This window comes from Dendrobates tinctorius, unplaced genomic scaffold, assembly GCF_039654945.1.
Source record: "Dendrobates tinctorius isolate UK_male_01 unplaced genomic scaffold, ASM3965494v1 ptg000116l, whole genome shotgun sequence".
Lineage (NCBI taxonomy): Eukaryota > Metazoa > Chordata > Amphibia > Anura > Dendrobatidae > Dendrobates > Dendrobates tinctorius.
The window spans coordinates 26,864,289-26,890,078 of NW_027361784.1; the positions used below are offsets into that span (position 1 = coordinate 26,864,289).

A 25,790-nucleotide genomic window follows, 5' to 3' on the forward strand; every position below is an offset into this window, starting at 1 on the left:
GTTTTGGCAAAGGTGACACAAAGTTTTTTAGAGACAGAATCCACTTTACGAAATGCTGCTTTATTTTTAAGCTTGTTCACATGTAGCGTTTTTTTTTATCTGTTTTTGCATGTTTTCTGCAGCTGCATTTTTGCTATTTTTTATTCTTTCCCCCCCTGTATGTGTTTTTAATGCAAATTCTAGTACAAAAAAAGCTTTCCTTTTTACCCTAAAAAACCCCCCCAAAACTAAGTTTTTTACAAGCATTTTTTTTTCAGGCTTCCTATAGAGCAAAAATGCACACAAAAAAAAACTGCACAGTTCAACAGCGACGCACAGGGGCACAAGTTTTCATGAAATAACATCAACTTTGCTTGGACAGTTAAACACAGTGGGAAAAAAATCCTACATTTACGCTGTATGGGAACAACAAGACTTTTTTTTAGTTTGCTGTGGTGTTTTTTCCTGATAAGGTTTTCAAACCCTTAATAGAATTAAGAAAAACGAAAAAAACAAAACAAAACAACGCATTGCCTAAACAAAAAAAGTGACTTTTCAATTGAAATGAATAAGAAAAGTATTCAAAGTGCAAGTGATGCGGGTTTTTTTATTTGAATTTTGAAGCTGATCTGCTTGAAAATCCTCCTATAAAAAATCTCACAATAAGCTGAGCTGTTACTGTAAACTGAGAGCGTCATCCCTTCACTTAATGGATTCACAGATTGGATGGATTATGTGTGATGTGTCACTTTCGGGTAATAACTTTGGAATGTGTTAATGCAGGGGTGGGCAATTAATTTTCCCAAGGGGCCACATGAGAAACCATGACGGTTGTGGAGGGCTGAACCAATAGCTTGAAATTAATTCTACTCAATATTAATTTATTAATATTAATTGTATCACTTAATATTGAGCAGATTTAAGTATGCTGACATCCCCCTATATATCTTTGAACCTAAGTACAGCCCCTTCTGTATATCGTATGAACCCCCCACAGCCCCTTATATACAGCATGAGCCTCACACAGCCTCCCCATATACCCCCATAGAAACCAATGGGCTCCATGTCACCCCATAGAATCCCCATGTGCTGCACGACAGCCCCATAGAATCCCCATGTGCAGCATGTCACCTCAATAGCCTCCCTATGTTCTGCACGACAACCCTATATAATCCCCATGTGCTGCATGTCACTTCCATAGCCTCCCTATGTTCTGCACAACAGCCCCATAGAATCCCCATGTGCTGCATGTCACTTCCATAGCCTCCCTATGTTCTGCACGACAGCCCCATAGAATCCCCATGTGCAGCATGTCACCTCAATAGCCTCCCTATGTTCTGCACGACAACCCTATATAATCCCCATGTGCTGCATGTCACTTCCATAGCCTCCCTATGTTCTGCACAACAGCCCCATAGAATCCCCATGTGCTGCATGTCACTTCCATAGCCTCCCTATGTTCTGCACAACAGCCCCATAGAATCCCCATGTTCATACACATAAAAAAAAAAAGAAGACCACATACCCAGCTCGGTCCCATTCCCTGGCGCTCTGCTTCTGTTGCTGTCTCCCCTGCGCTGACTCTCCGGCGGTACACAGCTGACGCAATGAAATGACGTCATCGCGTCAGCTGTTTCACACGCTGATTGGTGGAGGAAGTGGCCGGATGCCCCTCCTCCACCAAATGCTGACTGCGCCTAGGGAGACAATGGAGACATCGAGCGGGTGGGCACTGTGCGGTCTGCGGACCTCTGGTTTAGAGCCTCACGGTTGTCTTGGTCCACAGGCCGTACAGAGACAGCCAGAGGGTTGGGTGCGGGACGCACTTTGCCCAGGTCTGTGTTAATATGTTCCAGTTTTACTGAAATTTTTTTTTTTGTGATACGTTGTACTTTATGTTAGTGGCAAAATTTAGGTTGATATGTTTAGTGTTTATGAAAATGCTGAAAATTTAACTATTATCAAACTTTCAATGCTTATATTACATTACTCATATGGCTACTTTACTTCCGCAACATTTTTGAAATGTCCTTTATTTTGTGAGGGCGGTTTCACACGTCCAGATAATTCCGGTACCAGAAAAAACGGTACTGGAGCTATCCGTGTGGATACGTAGGCCATCCGTGTGACATCTGTGTGCTATCCATATGTCCGTGTGTACCATCCGTGTGCTGTCCGTGTCCGTGTATTGGAAAAATTAGTTTCAATGTTAACCCTTTGACTTTTAAAAACGCACACGGACAGCATCCATGTGCGGTACGTGTTTACACGGACCCATTGACTTGTATGGGTCCGTGTGATCCATGCTGTTGCACAAAAATGGACATGTCAGCGTGTTTTACACACGGACACACGGTCCGTGAAAACACGCTGACATCTGCATAGACACATTCATTAGAATGTGTCTACGTGTGTCAGTGTCTCCGGTACGTGAAAAAACTGTCACTACACGTACCGGAGCCACTGACGTGTGAAACTGGCCTTAGGCTGGTTTCATCATTCCGGTTTTTTTCAGTACTGGAAAAAACGGTACCGGAGATGACGGTGTCTGTGTTTGTAATACTTGAAGAACATATGTGGCAACGGTTTGCCACCTGTGTGCCGCACCATTACCACACGCACGGGCGCCCGAGAAGCAGCGGTACAGTAAGCGCTGTTCCCTGGTGCCGAGTGCTGAAGACAGCTCTCATCATTCTCTCCTGCTCTGCCGGCAATCAGAGCAAGCAAGGGAGAATGTGCAAATGTCAGAGTGTTTCCACGGACCGTGTGTCTGTAGGTAAAACACGCTGGCATGTCCGTTTTTTAATGTCAGCACGGGCCATAAAATGTCCTGCACAGGTGCATAAGCATAACACACATGGATGACATCCATGTGACACGCATTGGCGCCAGGGAAGAAGCGTTACAGTAAGCGCTGTTCCCCGGCGTTGGGTGCTGAACACGGCTCTCATCATTCTCCTCTGCTCTGCCAGTGATCGGCGCGAGCAGGGGAGAATGATGAGTTATATTTAAGTGATAAAAGAGACAGCAGGCGGCGGCTGATGGGACTATTACTCCCATCAGCCTACCCCTGCTGCTGCTAATAACAGTGACAGCAGGAGCAGCTGATGGGAGTATTCAGCAGCTGCCGTCTGTGCTATAAATAAATGAAAAAAAACGGTGTGGATACTTTCTATAAGCAGCCAGGCAAAACTCACAGCTGGGAGCTGCAACCCACAGCTGCCAGCTACAGCAAGGCTGGTTATCAAGAATAGAGGGGTCCCCATGCCTCATTTTTAATTATTTAAATAAATAATTAAAAAATGGACTGGGATCCCCCCATTTTTGACAACCATTCTTGCTAAAACAGCTGGGATCATGTATTCTTGGGCTGGCAAGGGGCAATCGATATAGGCCTGCCAGCCTAAAAATAGCAGCCTGCAGCTGCCCAGAAAATGTACATCCATTAGATGCACCAATTCGGGCACTTTTCCCAGCTCTTCCCACTTGCTCTGTAGTGGTGGCAAGTGGGGTTCATATTTGTGGGGTTGATGTCACCTTTGTATTGTCAGGTGAAATCAAGCCCACGGCTTAGTAATGGAGAGGTGCCTATGAGACACCTATCCATTACTAATCCTATAGTTATATGGTAAATAAAGACACAGCCAGAATAAAGTTCTTTATTAGAAATAAAACAAAACACATTTTTCCATTTTTATTTAAAATAGCAAACTCAGTTATACTCACCTAACTCCTAATTCCACTGAATCTCTCTTCTTCTGTAATAAAGCAAAAATAAGAAAAACAACAATATCCCTCACCTCTCCGTCGTTCTGTCCCACGCTGTAATACATGTCTGGGGGATAAATAATCTGGATGGTGCCAAGATGCGACCATCCAGGTTGAGAATCACTGGTGAATGAGCTGCTGTGAGCGCAGCATCATGGACCAGCGGTGATGTCATCGAGGTTACCGCCAGTCAGTGAGGCTACGTTCCCTGCCGGGCCCCTGAACTGCGGTGACCTCAGCTCTGTGGGAAAAAGTCAGTGATGAGGTCACTGCCTGAACTGCGGTGACCTTAGCTCCGTGGGAAAAAGTCAGTGATGAGGTCACTGCAGTTCAATCTCAGTGACTTCATCGCAGATCACGGTGATCGCCGGCAGGGCAGGGGAGAATGATGAGGTCGTCTTCAGCACCCGTTTACCAGGGGAACAGCCCTTACTGTACCGCTGCTTTTCTGGTACTGAGAAGTGTCACATGGATGATATCCAGTGTGTAATCCGTGTGCATGTATGCAGGATGTTTTGCGGTGTGGAAACACACGGACATGTGCACAGCAACAGAGATTTCAATGTGTCTATGTGTGTCAGTGTTACCGGTACGTGTGAAAATTGTCACCACACCTACTGGAGACACGGACGTGTGAAAGAGCCCTTAGGATGTTTTTTTAAGGGTGAAAAATTTAAGACTAGTGATGAGCGAACGTGCTGGGATAAGGCGTTATCCAAGCATGCTCGGGTGCTAATCGAGTGTCTTCGGCGTGCTCGAATACTATGTTCGAGTCTCAGCGGCTGCATGTCTCGCGACAGCTGCAACACATGAACGGATTGCCTAACAAACAGGTAATTCCTGCATTTAGTTTGACTGTCGAACAGCGGCAAGACATGCAGCCGCGGGGACTCGAACATAGTATTGGAGCACGCCAAAGACATTCGGTTAGCACCCGAGTATGCGCAGACAATACCTTATCCCAGCACGCTCGCTCACCACTATTTAGAAGCAATTTTCTATTGTTTTCAAAACTGATTTTATTACAAACGTATTCAATTTTGAAGTGACTTTGAGGGTCTACATATTGGAAAAATGTCCAGAGTGATACCATTTTAAAAACAACACCCCTCAAAGTATGCAAAACTGCTGTCATGAACTTTGTTAATCCTTGAAATGATTCTCAGTAATTAACATAAAGTGGAATGAATGAAATGAAAAATTGAATTTTTTTTCACTAAAATATTGCTAACATCGTTGACATGTAACAGGCACCCATAACCTGTGAATGTGGGGTGCCAATGGAGTTAAATTAGAGAACCCCCTACCTCTGTTAACCATTGAGATGCCGCTGTCGCTACTGACAGCATCATCTAGGCGGTTAAGCGTCCACTATCGGTGCCAACATCAATCGCGGCCGATGCCATTGGGAGCTTACAAAAGTAAACAGCTGACATTAACGGCATTTTTGCCAGTCTGGAGGCGTTGTTCTGTCATTCCTCATTTCAGTAAAAAGGCGTATTGGCAGTCATAAAGTGGTTAAATACATGGAATACCCATTTTTTAGCTTGGCCCAAGCCACCACTGGGTGGCGCTGATCATAGTAGCATGAGGCAGAAAACACAGGGTAACAATAGGTGACAGGGACAGCATAGCCTTTCCTCAGCTGCCCTAATAATGAAAACGAAAAAAAAAATAAAGATGTGATCAGGTTTTGGCAATAGAATTAATCCTTTTCAGGATTTTATTTTTAGCAGTGAAAATGACCTGGTAAATTGTGTCCTACAAGTTGGTATGGTTATGTTCATATTAGTGATTTTAATACAGAGAGGTTTTTTTTTGCTTAAAAAAATTTAAACACTTGCAAAGCCAAAATTTGTCTTCAGTTTCTGACAGCCATCATTTTGTTTGTTGTTTTTGATTAATAGAATTGAATGAAGGCATTTTTTTTTTTTACGGCCCAACCCGATCTTTTGAGTTTTTATCATGTTTTTGCGCTGCGGTTTATTGTCTTTTTGGTGTCTCATGTTTTAAATAACTGCTTTGTTTTGATCGCTCCTGGTGTTTGGCTGTGATAAAACGTTATTGTACCTAGGTGCGGATTTGACACAAGTACCGCAGATCAGTTTATGCTGAATTAAATAGAAGCACAGTGGGCACAAGATTTCCAAAGATCCCATTCACTGTGGAGGAAGACGCTGCATTATTGAGGCGGCAAAAATATGCAGCGTCAAAATGCATCAAAAGCTCATTGTGGGAACATGGGCTTATCATCTAAAAAAATGCACCCTTCAAAGTATGCAAAACTGCTGTCAAGAAGATTGTTAACCCTTCCAAAATTTTCACCGAAATTACTGAATGAAATGAAAAATGTAAATTGTTTTCCACTAAAACAGCGACAGCCTTAACAAACAGACAATCCTTGCATGCAGGGGTGGATTAAGGGTAGCCAGGGCCCCGGGCTGTTCAGACTCTGTGGGCCCCCCGGTCATGTGACGGGGTCGGGAAGTCACTAGTTTTCATGATGCATACGGTGCGTCAAGGGGCAGGAAGGGGTTAAATACTGAGGTAAAAAAACTGTAAATACGTAACATGTGCACAAGGCCTCACAAATACTGAGGTAAAAAAACACCAAATGCTCAGCGTGTCCATGAGGCCTTACAAATACTGAGTGAAAAACTCACCAAATACTCAGCGTGTGCACGAGGCCTTATAAATACTAAGGTAAAAACTCACCAAATACTCAGTGTGTGCACGAGACCTTATAAATACTAAGGTAAAAACTCACCAAATACTCAGCGTGTGCACGAGGCCTTATAAATACTGAGGTAAAAACTCACCAAATACTCAGCGTGTGCACGAGGCCTTATAAATACTGAGGTAAAAACTCACCAAATACTCAGCGTGTGTACGAGGCCTTATAAATACTGAGGTAAAAACTCACCAAATACTCAGCGTGTGCACGAGGCCTTACAAATACTGGAAGGCTTCCACCCAACATCTAGTCCTGACTCACCTGTACCTAACATCGAAACCAGCTAGTAGTCTGCAATCACCTGCTGACCTGGACCCATGACCTGTCAGACAAGTTACTTCACATGAGTCACACAGAGGCTTCTGCTTCATGACTTCCCCAGAAAGAAGAAGCAGCCTCCAATGTGCAGCCTGTGGCCGGATACACAGGAAGAGACGCTCCTCGTCATAGGCTGTGCCCAACATGGCAGCAGAGGGGTTAACGCCACAGACAAGTCGCCGTCTCCTCACACACTGGACACGACGCTGCATCTGGCGACGAACAAGCGCACATTGCGCAATGTTAGCCATGTCCCAGATGTTCAGCATGTGGAGGACCAAGGGGGGACCAAAAAAGACCCCAGGATTGGAAGAGGAGCATGGGAAAGTGGACGGCGGTCGGAGGGGCAGGGTTTATATAGGGGTCGGAGTAAGTAAATATATATATATATATATATATATATACACACACACATATTACTACATGCGGGCAGGGCACACGTGCAAAATCCTAAGGTTGTATAACTTTCAACTGGTCACAACATTTCTCTCAGTAGGCCAAGAAAGAAATAAGAGATAAAAATAAAGCATTTAGAGAATTAAAGCAAGTAGGTAATGATGAGGCATTAAATAAATACAGAAAATTAAATAAATTCTGTGAAAAGCAAATCAAGACAGCAAAGATTGAGACAGAGAGACTCATTGCCAGGGAAAGTAAAAATAATCCCAAAATATTTTTTAACTACATAAATAGTAAGAAGCTAAAAAATGATAGTGTTGGTCCCCTTAAAAATAGTCTGGGTGAAATGGTGGATGAGGATGAGGAAAAAGCCAATATGCTAAATGACTTTTTTTTCAAATGTATTTACACAAGAAAATCTCATGACGGATAACATGGTCAGGGATAAAAATTCTCCATTAAATGTCACCTGCTTAACCCAGCAGGAAGTACGGCGGCGTCTAAAAATCGCTAAAATTGACAAATCCCCAGGCCCGGATGGGATACACCCCCGAGTACTGCAGAAATTAAGCACAGTCATAGATAGACCATTATTTTTAATCTTTAAAGATTCCATAATAGCAGGGTCTGTACCACAGGACTGGCGTATAGCAAATGTGGTGCCAATATTCAAAAAGGGGACAAAAACGGAACTTGGAAATTATAGGCCAGTAAGTTTAACCTCAACTGTGGGTAAAATCCTGGAGGGTTTTCTAAGAGATACTATACTGGAGTATCTGGAGAAGAATAACCTCATGACCCAATATCAACATGGGTTTACAAGGGACCGTTCCTGTCAGACTAATCTGATCAGCTTTTATGAAGAGGTAAGTTCCGGACTGGACCAAGGGAATGCAGTGGACGTGGTGTACATGGACTTTTCAAAAGCTTTTGATACGGTGCCACACAAAAGGTTGATACATAAAATGAGAACAATGGGGATAGGGGAAAATATGTGTAGGTGGGTTAAGAGCTGGCTCAGGGGTAGGAAGCAAAGGGTGGTTATTAATGGAGCACACACGGACTGGGTCAGGGTTAGCAGTGGGGTAACACAGGGGTCAGTTTTGGGCCCGCTTCTTTTTAACATATTTATTAATGACCATGTAGGGGGCATAGAGAGTAGAATTTCAATATTTGCAGATGACACGAAACTCTGCAGGGTAATCAATACAGAGGAGGACAATTTTATATTACAGGAGGATTTATGTAAACTAGAAGCTTGGGCTGATAAATGGCAAATGAGCTTTAATGGGGATAAATGTAAGGTCATGCACTTGGGTAGAACGAACAAGATGTATAATTATGTGCTTAATTGTCACTGAAAAAGACCTGGGTGTATGGGTGGACGACAAACTCACATTTAGTGGCCAGTGTCAGGCAGCTGCTGCAAAGGCAAATAAAATAATGGGATGCATTAAAAGAGGCATAGATGCTCTTGAGGAGAACATAATTTTACCTCTATATAAGTCACTAGTGCAACCACACTTAGTATACTGTGTACAATTCTGGTCTCCGGTGTATAAGAAAGACATAGCTGAACTGGAGTGGGTGCAGAGAAGCGCGACCAAGGATATTAGGGAACTAGGGGGTCTGCAATACCAAGACAGGTTATTACACTTGGGGTTATTTAGTTTGGAAAATCGAAGGCTTAGGGGTGATCTTATTACAATGTATAAATATATGCGGGGACAATACAAAGACCTTTCTACTGATCTTTTTACTCTTAGACCTGTGACGGGGACAAGGGGGCATCCTCTACGTCTGGAAGAAAGAAGGTTTAAGCATACTCACAGACGCGGATTCTTTACTGTAAGAGCAGTGAGATTATGGAACTCTCTGCCATATGATGTTGTAATGAGTGATTCCCTAATAAAATTTATGAAGGAACTGGATGCCTTTCTTGAAAAGTATAATATTACAGGGTATATACACTAGTTTCCTTAATATTGTGTTGATCCAGGGAGCTAGTCTGATTGCCGTATGTGGAGTCGGGAAGGAATTTTTTTCCCCAATGTGAAGCTTACTGTTTGCCACATGGTTTTTTTTGCCTTCCTCTGGATCAGCATGATAGGGCAAGTTAGGACAGGATATGGGTTGAACTAGATGGACTTAAAGTCTCCCTTCAACCTCAATAACTATGTTACTATGTAAATGTGGTAGGAATAAAGTACACCTCATAGTAACTTATGTGTGAGGCAGAGGTGACAAGACCCGCCATCTCGTGCCCACCTTACTAGAGGTGCCCACTGCTCACATATAACAAAGTTGATGGAAAAGGATGACTTCCACTATGATGATTGGTTACCGGCTGCCCGACCACACCCATTTCACAACTATTCACACTCATGTCCACGCCCCAAACACACACATTAGCACTGCTGATCACACTGACTGATACTGAGGGCACAGTGGCTGGCATTATGGGCACAGTGGCTGGTACTGTGGGCACATTGACTGGTACTGAGGAAAAGAAAGAACAGAGAGAGTGAGAAAAAAGAAAAAAGAGAGAAAGAAAGGAGAGAGAGAAAGAACAGAGAAAAAAAGAAGAAAGAAATAGAGAAACAGAGAGAGAAAGGAAGAAAGAACAGAGAGAAAGAAAGAGGGGACAGAAAAAAAAGAACAGAGAGAAAAAAAGAATGAGGGGAAATAAAGAAAGAACAGAGAGGGAGAGAGAAAGAAAGAGGGGAAAGAAAGAACAGAGAGAGAAAGAAAGAGAGAAAGAAAGAAAGAACAGAGAGAAAAAAGAAAGATTGGGGAAAGAAAGAAAGAACAGAGAGGGAGAGGGAAAGAACAGAAAGTGAAAGAAAGAAAGAAAGAACAGATAGAAAGACAAGGAAAGAGGGGAAAGAAAGATTTTATAAAGATAATATACCAGCCCGGCTCACATTGTAGTGCCCACCTGAGCCTCCTGGTGCAGGACATATCATGATCCACTCACATGGCTGACATCCCCAGGTCCAAGGCGATCCAGCTGTCCGCGCTGTCGGAGGAGGACATGGTGATGATCTGAAGCATTCCCTGAAGTGCCTCCATGGTTCTGTCACAATCTCCTCCGGTCAGCTTCCAGCACGTCACTTCTGATGGAATGTCACGTGCGAGTTTTCAAGTGCTCCTCGGGGCTCTGCCGTATACTCCTGTGTCCGCGGGAAAAGTAAGCTCCCAGTCGGGGCAGTGCGGCAGACTCTCAAAATCTGGGACGGTTGGGAGGTATGAATGCTCCCCATCATACACCTTGTACACGCATGGCTCCGCGCACCTCATACACACACATGGTTCCGTTTTGTATGCCTCGTACACACGGCTTCGCTCCGTACACCTCACACACACGGCTCCACTCCGTAAACCTCGTACACATGCGGCTCTGCTCCGTACACCTTATACACACACGGCCACGCTCTGTACACCTTGAACACACATGGCTCTGCTCCGTAAACCTTGTACACATGCGGTTTTGCGCCATACACCTCGTACACACGCGGCTCTGCTCCGTAAACACATGGCTCAGCTCTGTACACTTTGTACACACAGGGCTCCGTTCCGTACACCTTGTACACACCCGGCTCCGCTCTGTACACCTCGTACACACACGCGGCTTCGCTCTGTACACCTCGTACACACACACAGCTTCGCTCCGTACACCTCGTACACACACGCGGCTCCGCTCCATACACGCGTGGCTCCGCTCCGTACACCTCGCACGCGCGCAGCTCCGCACACCTAGTACACACGCGGCTCCGCTCCGTAAACACATGGCTCAGCTCTGTACACTTTGTACACATAGGGCTCCACTCCGTACACCTCGTACACACACGCGGCTTCGCTCTGTACACACACGCGGCTTCGCTCCGCACACCTCGTGCACACACGCGGCTTCGCTCCATACACACATGAGTGTTGTGAATTCACTTTCTGGGATATCTCTGGTTACTAGTGAAGGTAGTGGAGCTGGTTATATTGACAGAGGGGTCGCGAGTTCTCTTTCCGGTCTCCCTCTGGTGGTTACAGGAGGTAATGGAGCTGATCTAATTGACAGAGGTTTGCCACCTGATAATGAGGAGGACGATTGGACATCTGGAGTTTCTGATTGGATTTAAGACAGCCGACTCCCTCTATCCCTGCTGGTGATTTTTTCCTGCCTCCTGAGGTCTTAGTTTCCAGCTCAGTCCCTGCATGCTCAAGCTAAGTGTTCTTTTGCTATTGTTCACATTTGATTTGGTTTTGTCTATTTCAGTTTTGTGTGGTCAGCCAGCTGGGGCTGTGCTGAATTTCCATCCTTATGTTACTGTTTGTGCCAGTTTGTTTTTGTCCCTTATTAGATTGGCTTCTCTTTGCTCTGCTTTCAGAATACACCAGAGTACTGATATAGTGGGTGAAGTTTAGTGACTTCAGTGTTTTTCTATCAGACGTGTTGGTCATTTTTTGCAGGGTTTTTTGCGTGATTTCAGACAGTGTCTTTCCTTTCCTGTCCTGTCCAGTTAGTTTGGGCCCCATCATTTGCTCAGCCTATTTTCCTACCTGCATTTGTGTTTTCATCTTGTCTCACCGACAATATATGTTTGGGGGCTATCTATTCCTTTGGGGTCTGCCCTGGGGCAGTTTAGATTTCCCCTTTCTTGCTTTAGGCTTATTTAGTCCTCCGGCTGTGTCGAGGCATCTAGAATCATCGTAGGTACGCTCCACGGCTACTGCTAGTTGTGTGGATAGGATCAGGGGTCTGCAATCCACTTAGTTACCAACCTCTCTGGTTTTCTGTGGCTTAGCTTGGTCTTGCTTTCCTCCTCGGTGACCCAATCATAACACATGCGGCTTCGCTCCATACACCTCGTACACACACGTGGCTCCGCTCCGTACACCTCGCACGCGCTCCTCTCCGTACACCTCGCACATTCGTGGTTCTGCTCCACACACCTCACACACGCGCAGCTCTGCTTCGTACACCTCACACATTCGCTGCTCTGCTCCATACACCTCGCACATTCGCGGCTCTGCTCCGTACACCTCACACGCGCAGCTCCGCTCCGTACACCTCGCACATTCTCGGCTCTGCTCCGTATACCTCGCACACGCTCCTCTCCGTACATCTCACACATTCGCGGCTCTGCTCCGTACACCTCGCAAATGCGCGGCTCTGCTCTGTACACTTCACACACATGCAGCTACATCCACCCTGTAAACCCCTCCTGACCCCACACATACTTCCCTCATCCAGCACCATGACAACCAGCACAGCAGAGTCCCGCATACAATACATTGAGGGCTGTGTGCACAGGACCTGTGATGAGGTCACAGGAGGGGAAGAGTCAGGGGTCACAAGATCAGGGGCCTCCACTGAAGCCCCTGATCATGTGACCCCTGACTCCTTCCCTCCTGTGACCTCACCACAGGTCCTGTGCGCACAGAGCAGGGATTTATCAGTGAGGGGCTGGCGCTGCGGTGGCCGATGGGTCTGGGAGGGAGAGGAAGGGGTCGATACATGGGGGCGCGTGGCGCTATGGTGGCAGATTATAATTGGGCAATTTTCCCTGGGCTGGTGGGCCCCCCTACACCACTGGACCCTGGGCTACCGCCCAGATTGACCTCATTATAATCCGCCACTGCTTGCATGTGTTGGGGCTGCTTAACAGCCATGAGACATGGCGCCGTGGACTCTAAATGCATGGTGCCTACAGTGAGACATGGTGGTGTCAGACTTGTGTCCTTATATGGTACTACATGAGCTGCTAGTGTCAGGGGCTACATTTCATTGATGGTATTGTGAATTCACGGATGTGCTGTTCTGTAGTGAAAGAAAAGATGCTACCATCACTCTGTGCCCTTGGTAGACGAGAACTTTTCTAAAATGACAGTGATCGAAAACTCACATCTAAGGTCATTGCTGCATTTCTAAAGAAAAACAGGGTGAAAGTGACTCAGTGGCCAAGTTTCTCCTGATCTGACCCCGACCAAACACTATGGAATTCTGCAGAGACAAATTGTCATCACTCTACATCCAGGCTCTAAAAGAGGTCATTATGGAAGACTGGAAAAAGATAGATGTTACAATATGTCACCAACTTCTTCATTCCAAGCCTAGAAGACTCGGTGCTGTCCTTAAAAATCATGAAAGTCATACAAAATAATAGCTGTAGTAGTTTTTGCTGGGGGTGTACTCATTTTGCATCAACTAATTTGAGTAAAACTGAAGAATTTGCAATGAAAGTTATATTGTTAAACTTACTTTTATGTTATAGGTTAATTAAAACATTCTATGAAACTCAGTCTTGTCAAAATTAGGGAAATTGTTCTCGTATTCCATTAGATATTGAGTAAAACCTTACTTTTTATAGAGTGTGTACTCATTTATGCTGATCACTGTATGTGTCATTAACCCCTTCATGACCTCCGCCGTACTAGTACTGCTCTGCGGCGGGATGTGCCTTTATGCCCCGAACAGTACTAGTACAGTGGTGCGATTGTGCGACACTCACGCTGAGCGCCGCGGTGATCGCGCGTGGGTGTCAGCTGTATGTGACAGCTGACACCCCGCAGAAACGCCCACGATCGGTGCTAGCACAAATTGTGGGCTTTTAACCCCTCTGATGCCGCTGTCAGTAGTGACCGTGGCATAGAGAAGCATCGCGCAGGGAGGGGGCTTCTTGCGTGCTCCCACCAAGACATCGCAATGTGATCGCATTGTTCTGGTGGTCTCCATGGAGAACCCCAACTCTAAGATGGCTGCGGAGTCCTTCCGGGTCCTGCAGTGAGGTGGCTTGTGAGTGCCTGCTGATAGCAAGTGTCAGCATGCCTTCTTCCCTGCCTGTCAGATCCTGATCTGATATTCTGCAATGCAGTGTCAGATCAGCGATCTGACATTATATAGTAATGTGATGTCCCATACTGGAACAATGTAATAAAATTAAATAAAATTATTATAAAGTGTAAAAATATATATATAAAAAGCCCTAAATAAAGACAAAAAAAGATATAAATATTTTTTCAATAAATATATATTTATTTATGTAAATAAAAAAAACAATAAAAGTACACATATTTGCACATATTTGGTATTGCCGCGTCCGGAACGACCCACTCTATAAAACTATCCCGCTAGTTAACCCCTTCAGTGAACACTGAAAAAAAAAAAGTCAAAAAACAATGCTTTATCATCATACCGCCAAACAAAAAGTGCAATAAAACGGAATCAAAAAGACAGATGTAAATAAAAATGGTACCACTTAAAATGTAATCTTATCCCACGAAAAAGAAGCTGCCGTATGGCTCCATCAGCAGAAAAATAAAAAAGTTATAGCTCTCAGATTAAAGCGATGCAAAAATAATTATTTTTTCTATAAAATAGTTTTTATTGTGTAAAAGCGCCAAAACATAAAAACTATATAAACGAGTTATTGCTGTAATTGTACTGACCCGAATAATAAAGCTGTCTTATCAATTTTACCACACGCGGAACGGTATAAAAAAAAGAAAAAAAAAAGCAATTCCTGAATTGCTGGTATTTGTTCATACTGTCTCCCAAAAATCGGAATAGAAAGCGACCAAAAAAAGTCATGTGAACGAAAATGGTACCAATAGAAACGTCAGCTCATCCTGCAAAAATCAAGCCCTCACAATAAAAAGCGTCTTATAGCGTGCGACAGCAGCCAAACATAAAAACCCGCTATAAATCTAGTACTGATGTAATCGCACCGACCCGAAGAATAAAGTCACCTAATCACTTATACCACATGAGGAGCATCAAAAAAAATAATAAAACCAATTCTTCACATGCTGTTGATTTTTTTCATTCTACCTCCCAAAGATTGCAGTAAAGCTTGGCCCACACTTATCCTGCGCTCTGTGCTGAGCGCTTACACTGGGGTTTCCGTGTAAATCTCAGAAAGACGCGATTCAGACAGAGCCTCTTGCTGAAGATTCCCTATAATGAGGCAGATGACCTGACGGCATCTGTCTTTTTAGTATTGCATAAAAGTGCCATTGGCCACAGTTTTGTGCACTTCTGAAAAGAAAGACACCGCTAAACAGAGGCCAGATGGAGTCCAGAGTAACTCTGCTGCCTCACTATAGTGAATGGATCCATCGAGGGTTTCATCAGAATCACGTCACTCAGAGATTTAGATGGAAACCACAAAGTAAGTGCTTGGCATAGAGCGCTGGATAACTGTGGTCCCAAACGTTATGTAAAATGTTCCCAATAAAAGTTTCCACTCAATCCACAAAAAAGAAAGTCCCCACTCAGATCTGTCATCTGTTAAAGGAAATATAGAAGGCTTCCACGTTACTGGTAGCACAAAGTCTCTGGAAAAGCGAAATAGCTCCTCGCCCTCCAAAAGAAATTCAGCAAATTCTCCGCTCCCAAATCCAAATGCCCCCCCCTTCTGAGCCCCAGAGTGCCTAAACAACATATAGCGCCAACATGTTTGGTATTTTTGTAGTGATGAGAGTCCACCTAATTTACAGGTGCGTGTCTCCAGAAGCATGAGTTGGGCATAATGTAATGGTCACTACAGCGTACTGGTCACTACAACGGCAGTTTGCAATTTTCACTCAGGAATATCCACTGCTGCTTGTTTCTGGAAAACACCAATGGAGTCAAAATCATCACTACATCTGTAGATAAATTCCCAAAGGGGTATAATTTCCAAAATATGGTCACTTGAGGGGGATTCTGCTTTTCTAGCACTTAGGGGCTCTTTATGTGGAATCCACAAACTAGTCTAGGAAAATCTGTGCTCCAGGAGGCAAATAGTGCTCCGTCCCTCCCGAGTCTCACCATATGGCTAAGCAGTACTGTACAGTCACATATGGGGTATTTCTACATTCAGCAGAAATTGTGGGACAAATTCTGGTGCCATTTTTCCCCATTTCCCAGTGTGAAAATGTAAAACTTGGGGCTAACACAATCTTGGCGGTAAAAATGTAAATTATTTTTTCTTCACTTCCCAATGCTATAAAAGTTTGTGACACACCTGTGGTGTCAATATGATCACTGCACCCCTAGATGAATTCATTGAGAGGTTTAATTGGTAAAATGGGGGTTCTGCTGTTCTGGCACCTCAATGTAACATGGCACCCTCAAACAAATGCAGCAAAATCTGCACTGTAATATGGCAGGAGAAATTGCACAGCAAACTTTTGGGTTCATTTTCTCCTTTTGCTCTTGTGAAAATACAAACTTCATAGCTAAAAAAGATTTTTGTGGGAAAAATTTGATTTTTTTTATTTTCACGGCTTAATGTTATAAACTTCTGTGAAGCACCTGGGGGTTCAAGGTGCTCAATACACATGTAGATAAGTTCCCTAAGGGGTCTAGTTTCCAAAATGGTGTTGCTTGTTGAGGATCTCTACTGTTTAGGCACATCAGGGGCTCCCAAACATGACATGGCGTCCGCTAATTATTCCAGCATATTTTACATTCAAAAAGTGAAATGGCGGTCCTTCCCTCCCAAGCCCTGCCGTGTGCCCAAATAGTAGATTTCCCCCACATATGGGGTATCACTGATGTATGCTCAGGAGAAATTTCACAACAAAATGTATGGTCCATTTTCTCCTGTTACTCTTGCTAAAGTTCAAAAAATTAGGTCTAAAGGAACATTTTTGTGCAAGAAAAGTAAATGTAATTTTTTCCTTCCACATTCCAAAAATTCCTGTGAAGCATCTGAAGGGTTAATAAACTTCTTGAATGTGGTTTTGATCACCTTGAGGGCTGCAGTTTTTAGAATGGGGTCACTTTTGGGTATTTTCTTTCATATAGACCCCTCAAAGTGACTTCAAATGTGATGTGGCACCTAAATAAAATGTTTTATAAATTTGGTGGAAAAATGAAAATCGCTTGTCAACTTTTAACCCTTATAACTTCCTTACAAAAACTGTTGGTTCCAAAATTGACATTTTTGAAATGCTATCTATTATGTATTTTGTGCGATATGACTCTCTGTTTTAAGGGCATAAAAATTAAAAATTAGCAAAATTGTGAAATTTGCAAAATTTTCACCAAATTTCCATTTTTTTTTTTTGCAAATACGTAATTGCAAGTCATATCGAAGAAATTTTACAGCTGTCATAAAGTACAATATGTCACGAGAAAACATTGTCAGAATCACTGGGATCCGTTGAAGCGTTCCAGAGTTATTACCTCAAAGTGACAGTGGTCAGAATTGTAAAAATTGGCCCGGCCTTTAAGGTGAAAACAGGCTGGGTCTCAAAGGGGTTAATCTAGTATTCTTGACATTCCTTCTTTCTTAGTAATAAGCTGGGAACATTTTGAACACTTAGTTAAGGGGACATCTGAAATGGACAAAAGGTTACTCAAATTGATGACATTTGTGTAATGCTCTACTACCCCGTCGATATATCGCTTCACATATGTCTCATTAATCTAGTAATATCATATGGATATAACTTTTGTATTAGTACTCAGCTGGGGAATAATGGGAATACCTAGTATAGCATGAAAACTTGGACCTCTTCCGCGGATCAAGAACATCAGAAATGGATGAAAAGCTACCCAAGGATACTATATACCTGGTAGATTCCCTTTTACTAGTGCTAATATATCACTTTACATAAGCCTTTCTTGCAGCACTTTCTGCACTTGAATGTCTAATAAATCAGATAAGTAGTAATTAGCGTCTATAAGATGCATATGCCGCGTGTTAATTATGGTAGAGATGGGCATCTGCCATCCAATTGCTGCCGCAAGGCACAGATGGTATAATCAATTGATTGGCATCTACAAGCACAATCATTTAAACATACTTAGTTCCTGTCCGGGGTCAAACGTTTTGACAGATCCATCAAAATGTCCCTGCCGGAGGCTCCGGGGGCAGACACAATGCGGTGCACCTGTAATTGATCATAGGACTCACCAGAATCGCTTACGTACTTGGGACCTCAAGAGGCGAAATGTATCTGCGCTGGAAGGCCGGCAAAATATTAATCATTCCATAAGTTGCCAATACGAAAGGAAACTCCTTCTCAGACATAAAAAACATGTCTTCTCGATTCCCCTACGTGTGGCAGACTTGTGCTAATCTTTCTGCTAAATAGTCACTGATGGGTTGTCTATTAGGCAAAGAATGGGATTAAATATATATTACCTATCCACAGGAAATAACTCTTTGTACTAAAATACATCTTCTTGTTTAATTACCCATGTGTTCAGAGTGATTGACAAAGTTTGGGAATAACAGGGCAGATTGTAATAATTATGAAGGTGCCATGGAATCTCATTGTGTGGGATAAAACAAATCTGAGACCAAAGCTGAGACAAAAACTGTATTAACAAAGCAAAGAGTATAACATAAACTAACAGAGAAATTCCTGAAAGTGCAACCAGCACAAACAGAAATGTCCATCAACTATGCTAGCGGAGCACGACCGCTAAAACAAGCAAGTCCAGAAATTGTATGCGGCAAGAGGGCAACCTGCACTTCTATGTGGTAGTCCAGAAATATGCAAACAGTGAAGCTGGCACTTTTGATGGAAGTCCAGAAATAGGCAGATGGTGAACAACAAGGAGAAGGTTTTCCAGTGTACTTCTTTTAGGGCTGAAAAAGTCCCGCTAAAGTCTAGCACCAGAGCCCTCACAGACACAGTACAGGAGTTAATACTCATAATGTCAAAAAGTCTTACGGACTACAGCAGTTCCAGAGATGTGTAGCTCCTCTCTTTAGAAGTCTGGACAATAGGTAAGCACAGCCTGGATCAGGAAGCAGCGCAGAGGACTGAAGGCAGCTGGAAGTGATGAGGCAGAGCACAGAGTAAACGAGCGGCAGTAGGAACTCCAGAAGCAAGTCAGGAGGAAGCTCAGAAGCCACCAGCAACAAAATACTCAGGCAAGGAATATTTCCCAACCCGGACTTAAATAACAGGACAGACAGGAAGTTCAAGGACAGGGCGAAGTACCAGATTCCATCTTGGACGAAGGCAAAACAGGCTCCATAGAACATCCGGAACCTTACACAGATTTACCAATAATTTGTAAAGTGACCCTATCATGTCCCCAAATGCTATTTAACTGCAAAATATAGGGTTAATTTGCAGGATAAGGGTAGGTTCACACGACTGAATTCTCCACATACCAGAAAAACAGCCCGATTATTCTGATCAGACTTTGATCAGAGTTTAATCAGATTGGCATCAGTTTTTCTCGTACGTGGAGAGATAAAAAAGTTACTTCACTTTCTACTTTCTGTTAGTCCGTGAAAATCCAAGTGTGAGTGTCATCCCAGTGTGGTCCGATTTGTTCCACGGACCCGTAGACTTGCATTGCCGATTTTAATTCGACTACTTTTGAGCAAAATCCAACATGTCTCCGATTTATTCCACGGACTGCAGAAAAAAAATTAGACATGTGCACAACCTCGTGGAATATCACAGGTATGAGTGCTCTCCGTGAAAACAATGGAGAGTGCAAACAGTGTGCACGAGTCCTTATACAGTTACAATGCTGTCTGGCCGCCCTAGAAGAAAACGCAGTTACCATGGGGGAATTAAAGGGAACCTGTCACCCCTCCCGGGCGTTTTTAAGTAAAAGAGCCACCTTCAGCAGCACTAAGGCTGCTTTCTGTGAAGGCGGCTCTTTTGTTTCTGAACCCTAGTAACGCCGAAATATTGACTTTAAGGCTACATGCACATGTATGCAGAAAATTTCTGCATAAAAACTGGACTCTCTCCCAGAAACCGCACGGTTTTTTTCCACACGTTTTTTGCGCAAAAAACGTGCGTTTTTTTAATGCGTTTTTTTTCCGTGCGTCCCCAGACACATAGGAATAGCCAGAAATGCGGAAAAATCCGCAAAATTAATGAGCATGCTGCGGTTTTTTTACCGCAAAGCGTTTTTTTCACTGAAAAAAACGCATCAATATGCACAAAAAGTGCAAAATGCATTAAAATGAATGGGAAGCTTCTTTTAAGCGGATTTTTTGGCAAATCCGCAAAAAAAAAGCGCTGTGTGAACACAGCCTTATAACTAGGTCCCCATACCTGTCTTGCATCCCATAGGTATGGTGTGTCCGCCTGTATCAGCCGCCTCCCAGCTGTCCATCATGCCCCTGTCTTGCGTCTGGGTGCCGCCTCTAAGCCATCCATCATTCCCCTGTCTTGGGTCTGGGCACCGCCTCCCAGCTGTCCATCATGCCCCTGTCTTGGGTCTGGGCACCGCCTCCCAGCTCTCCATCATGCTCCTGTCTTGCGTCTGGACGCCGCCTCCCATCCATCCATCATGCCCCTGTGCGCCGCCGCCTCCTCCTGTGTTGTATGCCGGCACCTACGCTGTGACAGTTCTCGGGCATCAAGCCTGCGTGTTTTGGAGTCCCCCGATTCCTTGCCCCGCAGTGTGAATACTTCAGGGGCATGATAGAAGGCGACTGACACAGGGGGACAAACCATACCTATGGGATGCAATACAGGTATGGGGGACCCAGCTTTAAAAGTCAATATTTCGGCATTACTAGGGGTCAGAAACAGAAGAGCCACCTTCACAGAATGCAGCCTTAGCGCTGCTGAAGGTGGCTCTTTTACTTAAAAATGCCCTGGGGGGGGGTGACAGGTTCCCTTTAACTTTATTCTTCCCAGAAATTGCCAGCTTTCAGTCATAGAGGCGTGTGTTAAGTGGTGCAGAGTGGTAGTCATGGCCGAGCTGCAGCCTGGCATTTTACAGACAAGGGGTGTCCCAGTACCAGTGTGCTGTCAAGTGCGGAATGCATCACACTCACTTGTAGGCCTCAGGCATTCACTGCCTCCAAGCTACCATCATCAGGACTTACCGCACACAATGCATGTGACACCAAGTTCTTTGCAACAGTCAAGCTTTTGCTAAACAATCCTAGTTCATCAGGTGGATACAGGTGGGATAGGGCACAGCAATTCACATTTTCGTCCTTCTTAGCACAACTCCTCTTCAGTCCTGTCACTAGTTCATCCTGGACTATCCCCAAGGCCACTGATTCTGTCAGTCTCAGGGATTTCTCGCCCACTTTGGCAGTGCACCCGGGACCGGCCATCACCTTCCATCTATATGGGTTTCTGTCCATCTTCCACTATATACCAGAGGACATGATGTGTCCTGGAGCCCCTATGGCAGACCTTAGGCTCCAGACGTGGCAGGAATGACCGCTCTGAATCCCAGTAAGGCTTCCCACTGCCTGGAACAAGTGATACATGCTGCCCCTAGCAGCCCCTAACACCTGACCTTGACCTTCACAATCCACATCACTAACTCTCACTGAACTCTGTCTTACCCCCTTTTTGTATTAACACTAGTGCCCACCCACTGGGCTATTTCTATTGTCAACTATTTCTAATCTCATATCCTAAACCTAGTATCCTTATTCTATGTCTTATGCTTTCCTAAGCTTATCCTATACTATACTCACGCATTAACACTTCACATGCTGTACATCATCATAATACATTACATAAGAAACACATAATTTTTACATATAAAACCGCATGACAGTATTCACATGATGCTTTTGTTGTCTTCAGAGGTACGAGCAAGGTAAGACTAGTTTCACACTACCATTACCGTGCGCAGCACATGGCCGCTGCTAAGCTCCACCCCCGGCCGCGCCCCCCGGTCAGCTCCTCCTCTGATTGCATGACGCTGCATGCGATCAGCGTACCCTATATTTAGCGTTGGGTACACTGGTACACTTTTGCTGGCGAATGCGCCCTTTTGGTGCTGCGCCCACGTGCGCCAAACGCACTCTGTTGCATTTTTGTGCGCTTGGTGCAGCACCGAAAGGGCACAAGCGCCGGCAAAATGATACCAGTGCATGGCCAGCATACCCAACGCTAAATATAGGGTACGCTGATCGCATGCAGCGTCATGCGATCAGAGGAGGAGCAGACCGGAGGGGGCGCAGCCGGGGGCGGAGCTTAGCGGCGGCCATGCTCTGCGCCCGGTAACGCTAGTGTGAAACTAGCCTAAGACTGTCCACATCCCTATATGTGCACATTAACTGCTCAGTACACTAGCAATTTGACTGACAGCTCATTCTGCACATGCGCTTTATGCTGGAGAACCAGCCGTCAATCAAACTGCCGGGGCGTGCTTACAGCATTAGAATGTTCCAGCATTGGAACACCATTAACCAGCAGATTTACCCGATATCTGCAGGTTAGTAGCATTTTGGGGAACTCGACAGGTTGCTTTTAGGCTTCCCATACAGCTTAGATGGCTGTCGGCTGAATGATAGTTTGACTGATAGCTATCATGGCCGTCTCTCCATCATACACTGATGGGATTCCTGTAAAATTGACCCTTGTCTGTGTGAAATATGGGAACGGTGGCAATCTTTGTACAGCGCTACCACATATGATGGTGCTGCAGAAGGGAAAAGGAATATATTTAGAGACTGGATTAAATAGGAGATTACTATTTTAGTAGTTAGACTGTGTTTATACTTTACATTTCAAAGTTGTTCCGAGCTAAAAGAAAGTTTAAAATGTAAAAGAAAGGGTTAATAATGCAAACCGCACAATATAATAACCTCATCATTGCCTTTCATAAAGCGTCTCTCCCTCTCTCTCTCCAGGAAGGGTCTGTTCTCCGGGCTGCATTTGAAGAAGAAAAAGAAGGGTGACAAAGGCTTGACATTTGCAAACAAGGGCGCACTAGGTAAGGCCTAGAAATCAAACACAGAAAAACTCACAATAGACCCAGATCAAGATTGTGCGACCGTTTTATTTCCTCCAGAGAAATTCAATCACTGCTGAGAATTTCACAGGAGATTAAATGTAATAATCCGGAGAGTTTCGCCATAATCCTCCCATTCATTCCTTCACAGTTACGGTCAGTTCATAGCGCCACCAAGTGGTTGGACAAGTCATACAAACTCTAAATCCTGTATACCACAGTATGTAATTACTGGAGGACAGTACACTTAACTTGTTGCTCTGCCTGGTATTGAAAATCGGTCCCATCATTCATTGTAAAGACGACCTGTCATTTGCCATCAATATGTAATTTTTTTTTTGTTTCTCCTGAATCCGGTGATGTTTTTCTTTTGTTTCTGCGCCTCCCCATTCCTGAGATATGGCCTCCTCTCCCCTGTATATAAATCTAGTGATTTTATCCAAGTGGGCGTAATCCTCAATTCTTCTTTGTGGGCGTCTACATGAAGACCATGGTTAGTTAAAAAACCCAAAAGCACTACATTTATATACACAAAAAAGAAACAGAAAATAGCAACAACAAAAGGAAAATATCGTCAGATTCCGGAGAATAGCCGCATTTACACCAGGTTCAAAAATTACACATTTATGGCAAGAGACAGGTCCTCTTTAAAGATTGCCCGAGATCCTATGGGTTGGATCCCCACAGTGAAACAGTGGCAGCCTGTCCAAACAATAAGTAGTTTTTTTTAAGCTTAGAAAACCTCTTCATTCTAGCTTTAAACAGGACCATCATCCTATCAAAAATTTTCAATTTTTGGTAAAGTTTTCTTTCTGCTGCCCACCTGACTTTATTATTTTATTTTATATCTGCCATACGATTCCAGAGATATGGGCCTATTTAGTACTGTATTTTGTGGTCTTTACTAAAGGGGCGTGGTTCAAAGGGTGATAATGCACAGCAGCCAAAAGACACACCCCAGAGGATCCTGTGAGCCACACCCCCTTGTAAACACCATTAAAACTAGCAGTAAATAAGTAAAAAGGCCCATATCTCGGGAACCATTAAAAAAAACCATAAATAGAATAATCAGGGGAGTAGCAAGAATAAAATAAGATCAAAAACTGTCCGTTTATGACTTGATGAATGGTCACCTTTAAACCCAGTTTGTTTCTATGGGTTAGTACAGGTGTAAGCTTAATGTCTCACCCTCCTCAATACCTCATATATGTAGCTGCACTCGTTCTGTAAGGCTTGCGACTGGCAATCCTCTGATTCTGGTAGTTGAACCTCTTGACAGTTAGTTCTGGGGTCTTTTCTTCCCAGTTGCTGCTCTCAGATATTGCTGTAATTCATGGTAACAGACTGTGAACCTGGTCCCTAATGTCACAAGTTACAAAACCACAAAACTATTTAGAAAAAGTGTAGAAAGATAGTGTTCAAGAGTGTACGATTAATTTTTAATTGGTGTTGTGGGAAGGCAGTTTCTTGGATCATGGTTGATTGGGAATATGTCAAAATGGTGGAGAATTTCCCTGCAGTTTGGCTGATCCAGATATCCAGATATCAACTTTGTAGAGGACTGCAGCAGAGCTCCATTCAAGTAAATGCGACTATGTAGTTCCCTGTACAATGGGTGATCAGAATCCCTAATAGCTGTCTACAAGGGCTGTCACATTGTAGAAGGATCATCTTTATTCTCATTTGCACAAGGAAAGACTAGAATCAATGGAATGAAACTGAATGGGAAGAGACACAGATTAGATATTAGATAAAACTTTTTGACAGTGAGGGAGATCAATGAGTGGAACAGGCTGCCACGAGAGGTGGCGAGTTCTCCTTCAATGGAAGTCTTCAAACAGAGGCTGGACAGACATCTGTCTGGGATGATATAGTGAATCCTGCTTTGAGCAGAGGGTTGGACCAGATGACTCAGGAGGTCCCTTCCAACTCTACCATTCTATGATTCTATGATTAAATGCACCTGTTCCCTCTAACTATGTTAGAGTCATTGTCCCAAGTGATTATGGAATCGACAAATTTTTAGAAACAGTCCTGTAAAATGTAATTGTAAAATGGTTTAACCAATTCAAGACCAGGCCATTTCCCCCTGTTCCTGAATTGTTTTTTTTATACATGCAGTTTAAAGAGATGTCAAGATTTTTCTCATATTCAAATAACTTTTGCATCTTTAAATCATTTCTGCCTTCTCTGTGTGGACCTCGGCTGTGTCTGACAGCCGTCTCCTTGCTCCTGTAGCTGCTAGATCTTGTGCAGCTGCTATACTTTGCAATGACGTTTTAAAACATCAGTGCAGAGTAAAATGTGGACCGGGAATTTATAATCTATGGGCAAAAGTGGTTAACTAAACTCCACCGAAGAGAGTGCAATGCTGTCCAGTTTTGGGCGAACCTAGGGCAGTACCTAAACGTTTCTATTTTACTAAACAAAAAGTATGCTGATTGACCCCGCTGACTTTAATGGAGTTAGTTTGGTGTTATGAATGGGTCACCGAGGAGGAAAAAACCTAAACATGCTAAGCCCAGAAAAACCAGAGAGGTTGGTAACTATGCAGATTGCAGATCCTTGATCCTAACCACACAACTAGCAGCAGCCGTGGAGCGCACCTACGATGAACCTAGACGCCTCGTCATGGCCGGAGGACTAAATAAGCCTAAAGCAAGAAAAGGGGAACACTAACTGCCCCAGAGCAGACCCCAAAGGAATAGACAGCCCCCACACATGTATTGACGGTGAAACAAGATGAAAACACAAACACAGGCAGGAAAATAGGCTGAGCAAACGATGGTGCCCAAACTAACTAGAAAGGAGAGGAAAGGAAAGACACTGTCTGCCCAAAACCCTACAAAATAATGTCCAACACTTCTGATAACAAAATTAACCCTGAAGTCACTAGACTTCTCCCACTATATCAGC

At 43.9% G+C, this 25,790-nt stretch overlaps 1 protein-coding gene across 1 annotated transcript in view; it reads left to right on the forward strand.

Annotated features, from left to right (window-relative positions):
• Window positions 1-25,790, forward strand: part of FER1L6 (fer-1 like family member 6) — a 241,960-nt gene that overhangs the window by 36,732 nt on the left and 179,438 nt on the right. The window contains exon 2 of the mRNA XM_073590299.1: window positions 22,774-22,856. Within this exon, the coding sequence (XP_073446400.1) occupies window positions 22,774-22,856 (83 nt within the window). The remainder of the gene's footprint in view (window positions 1-22,773; window positions 22,857-25,790) is intronic.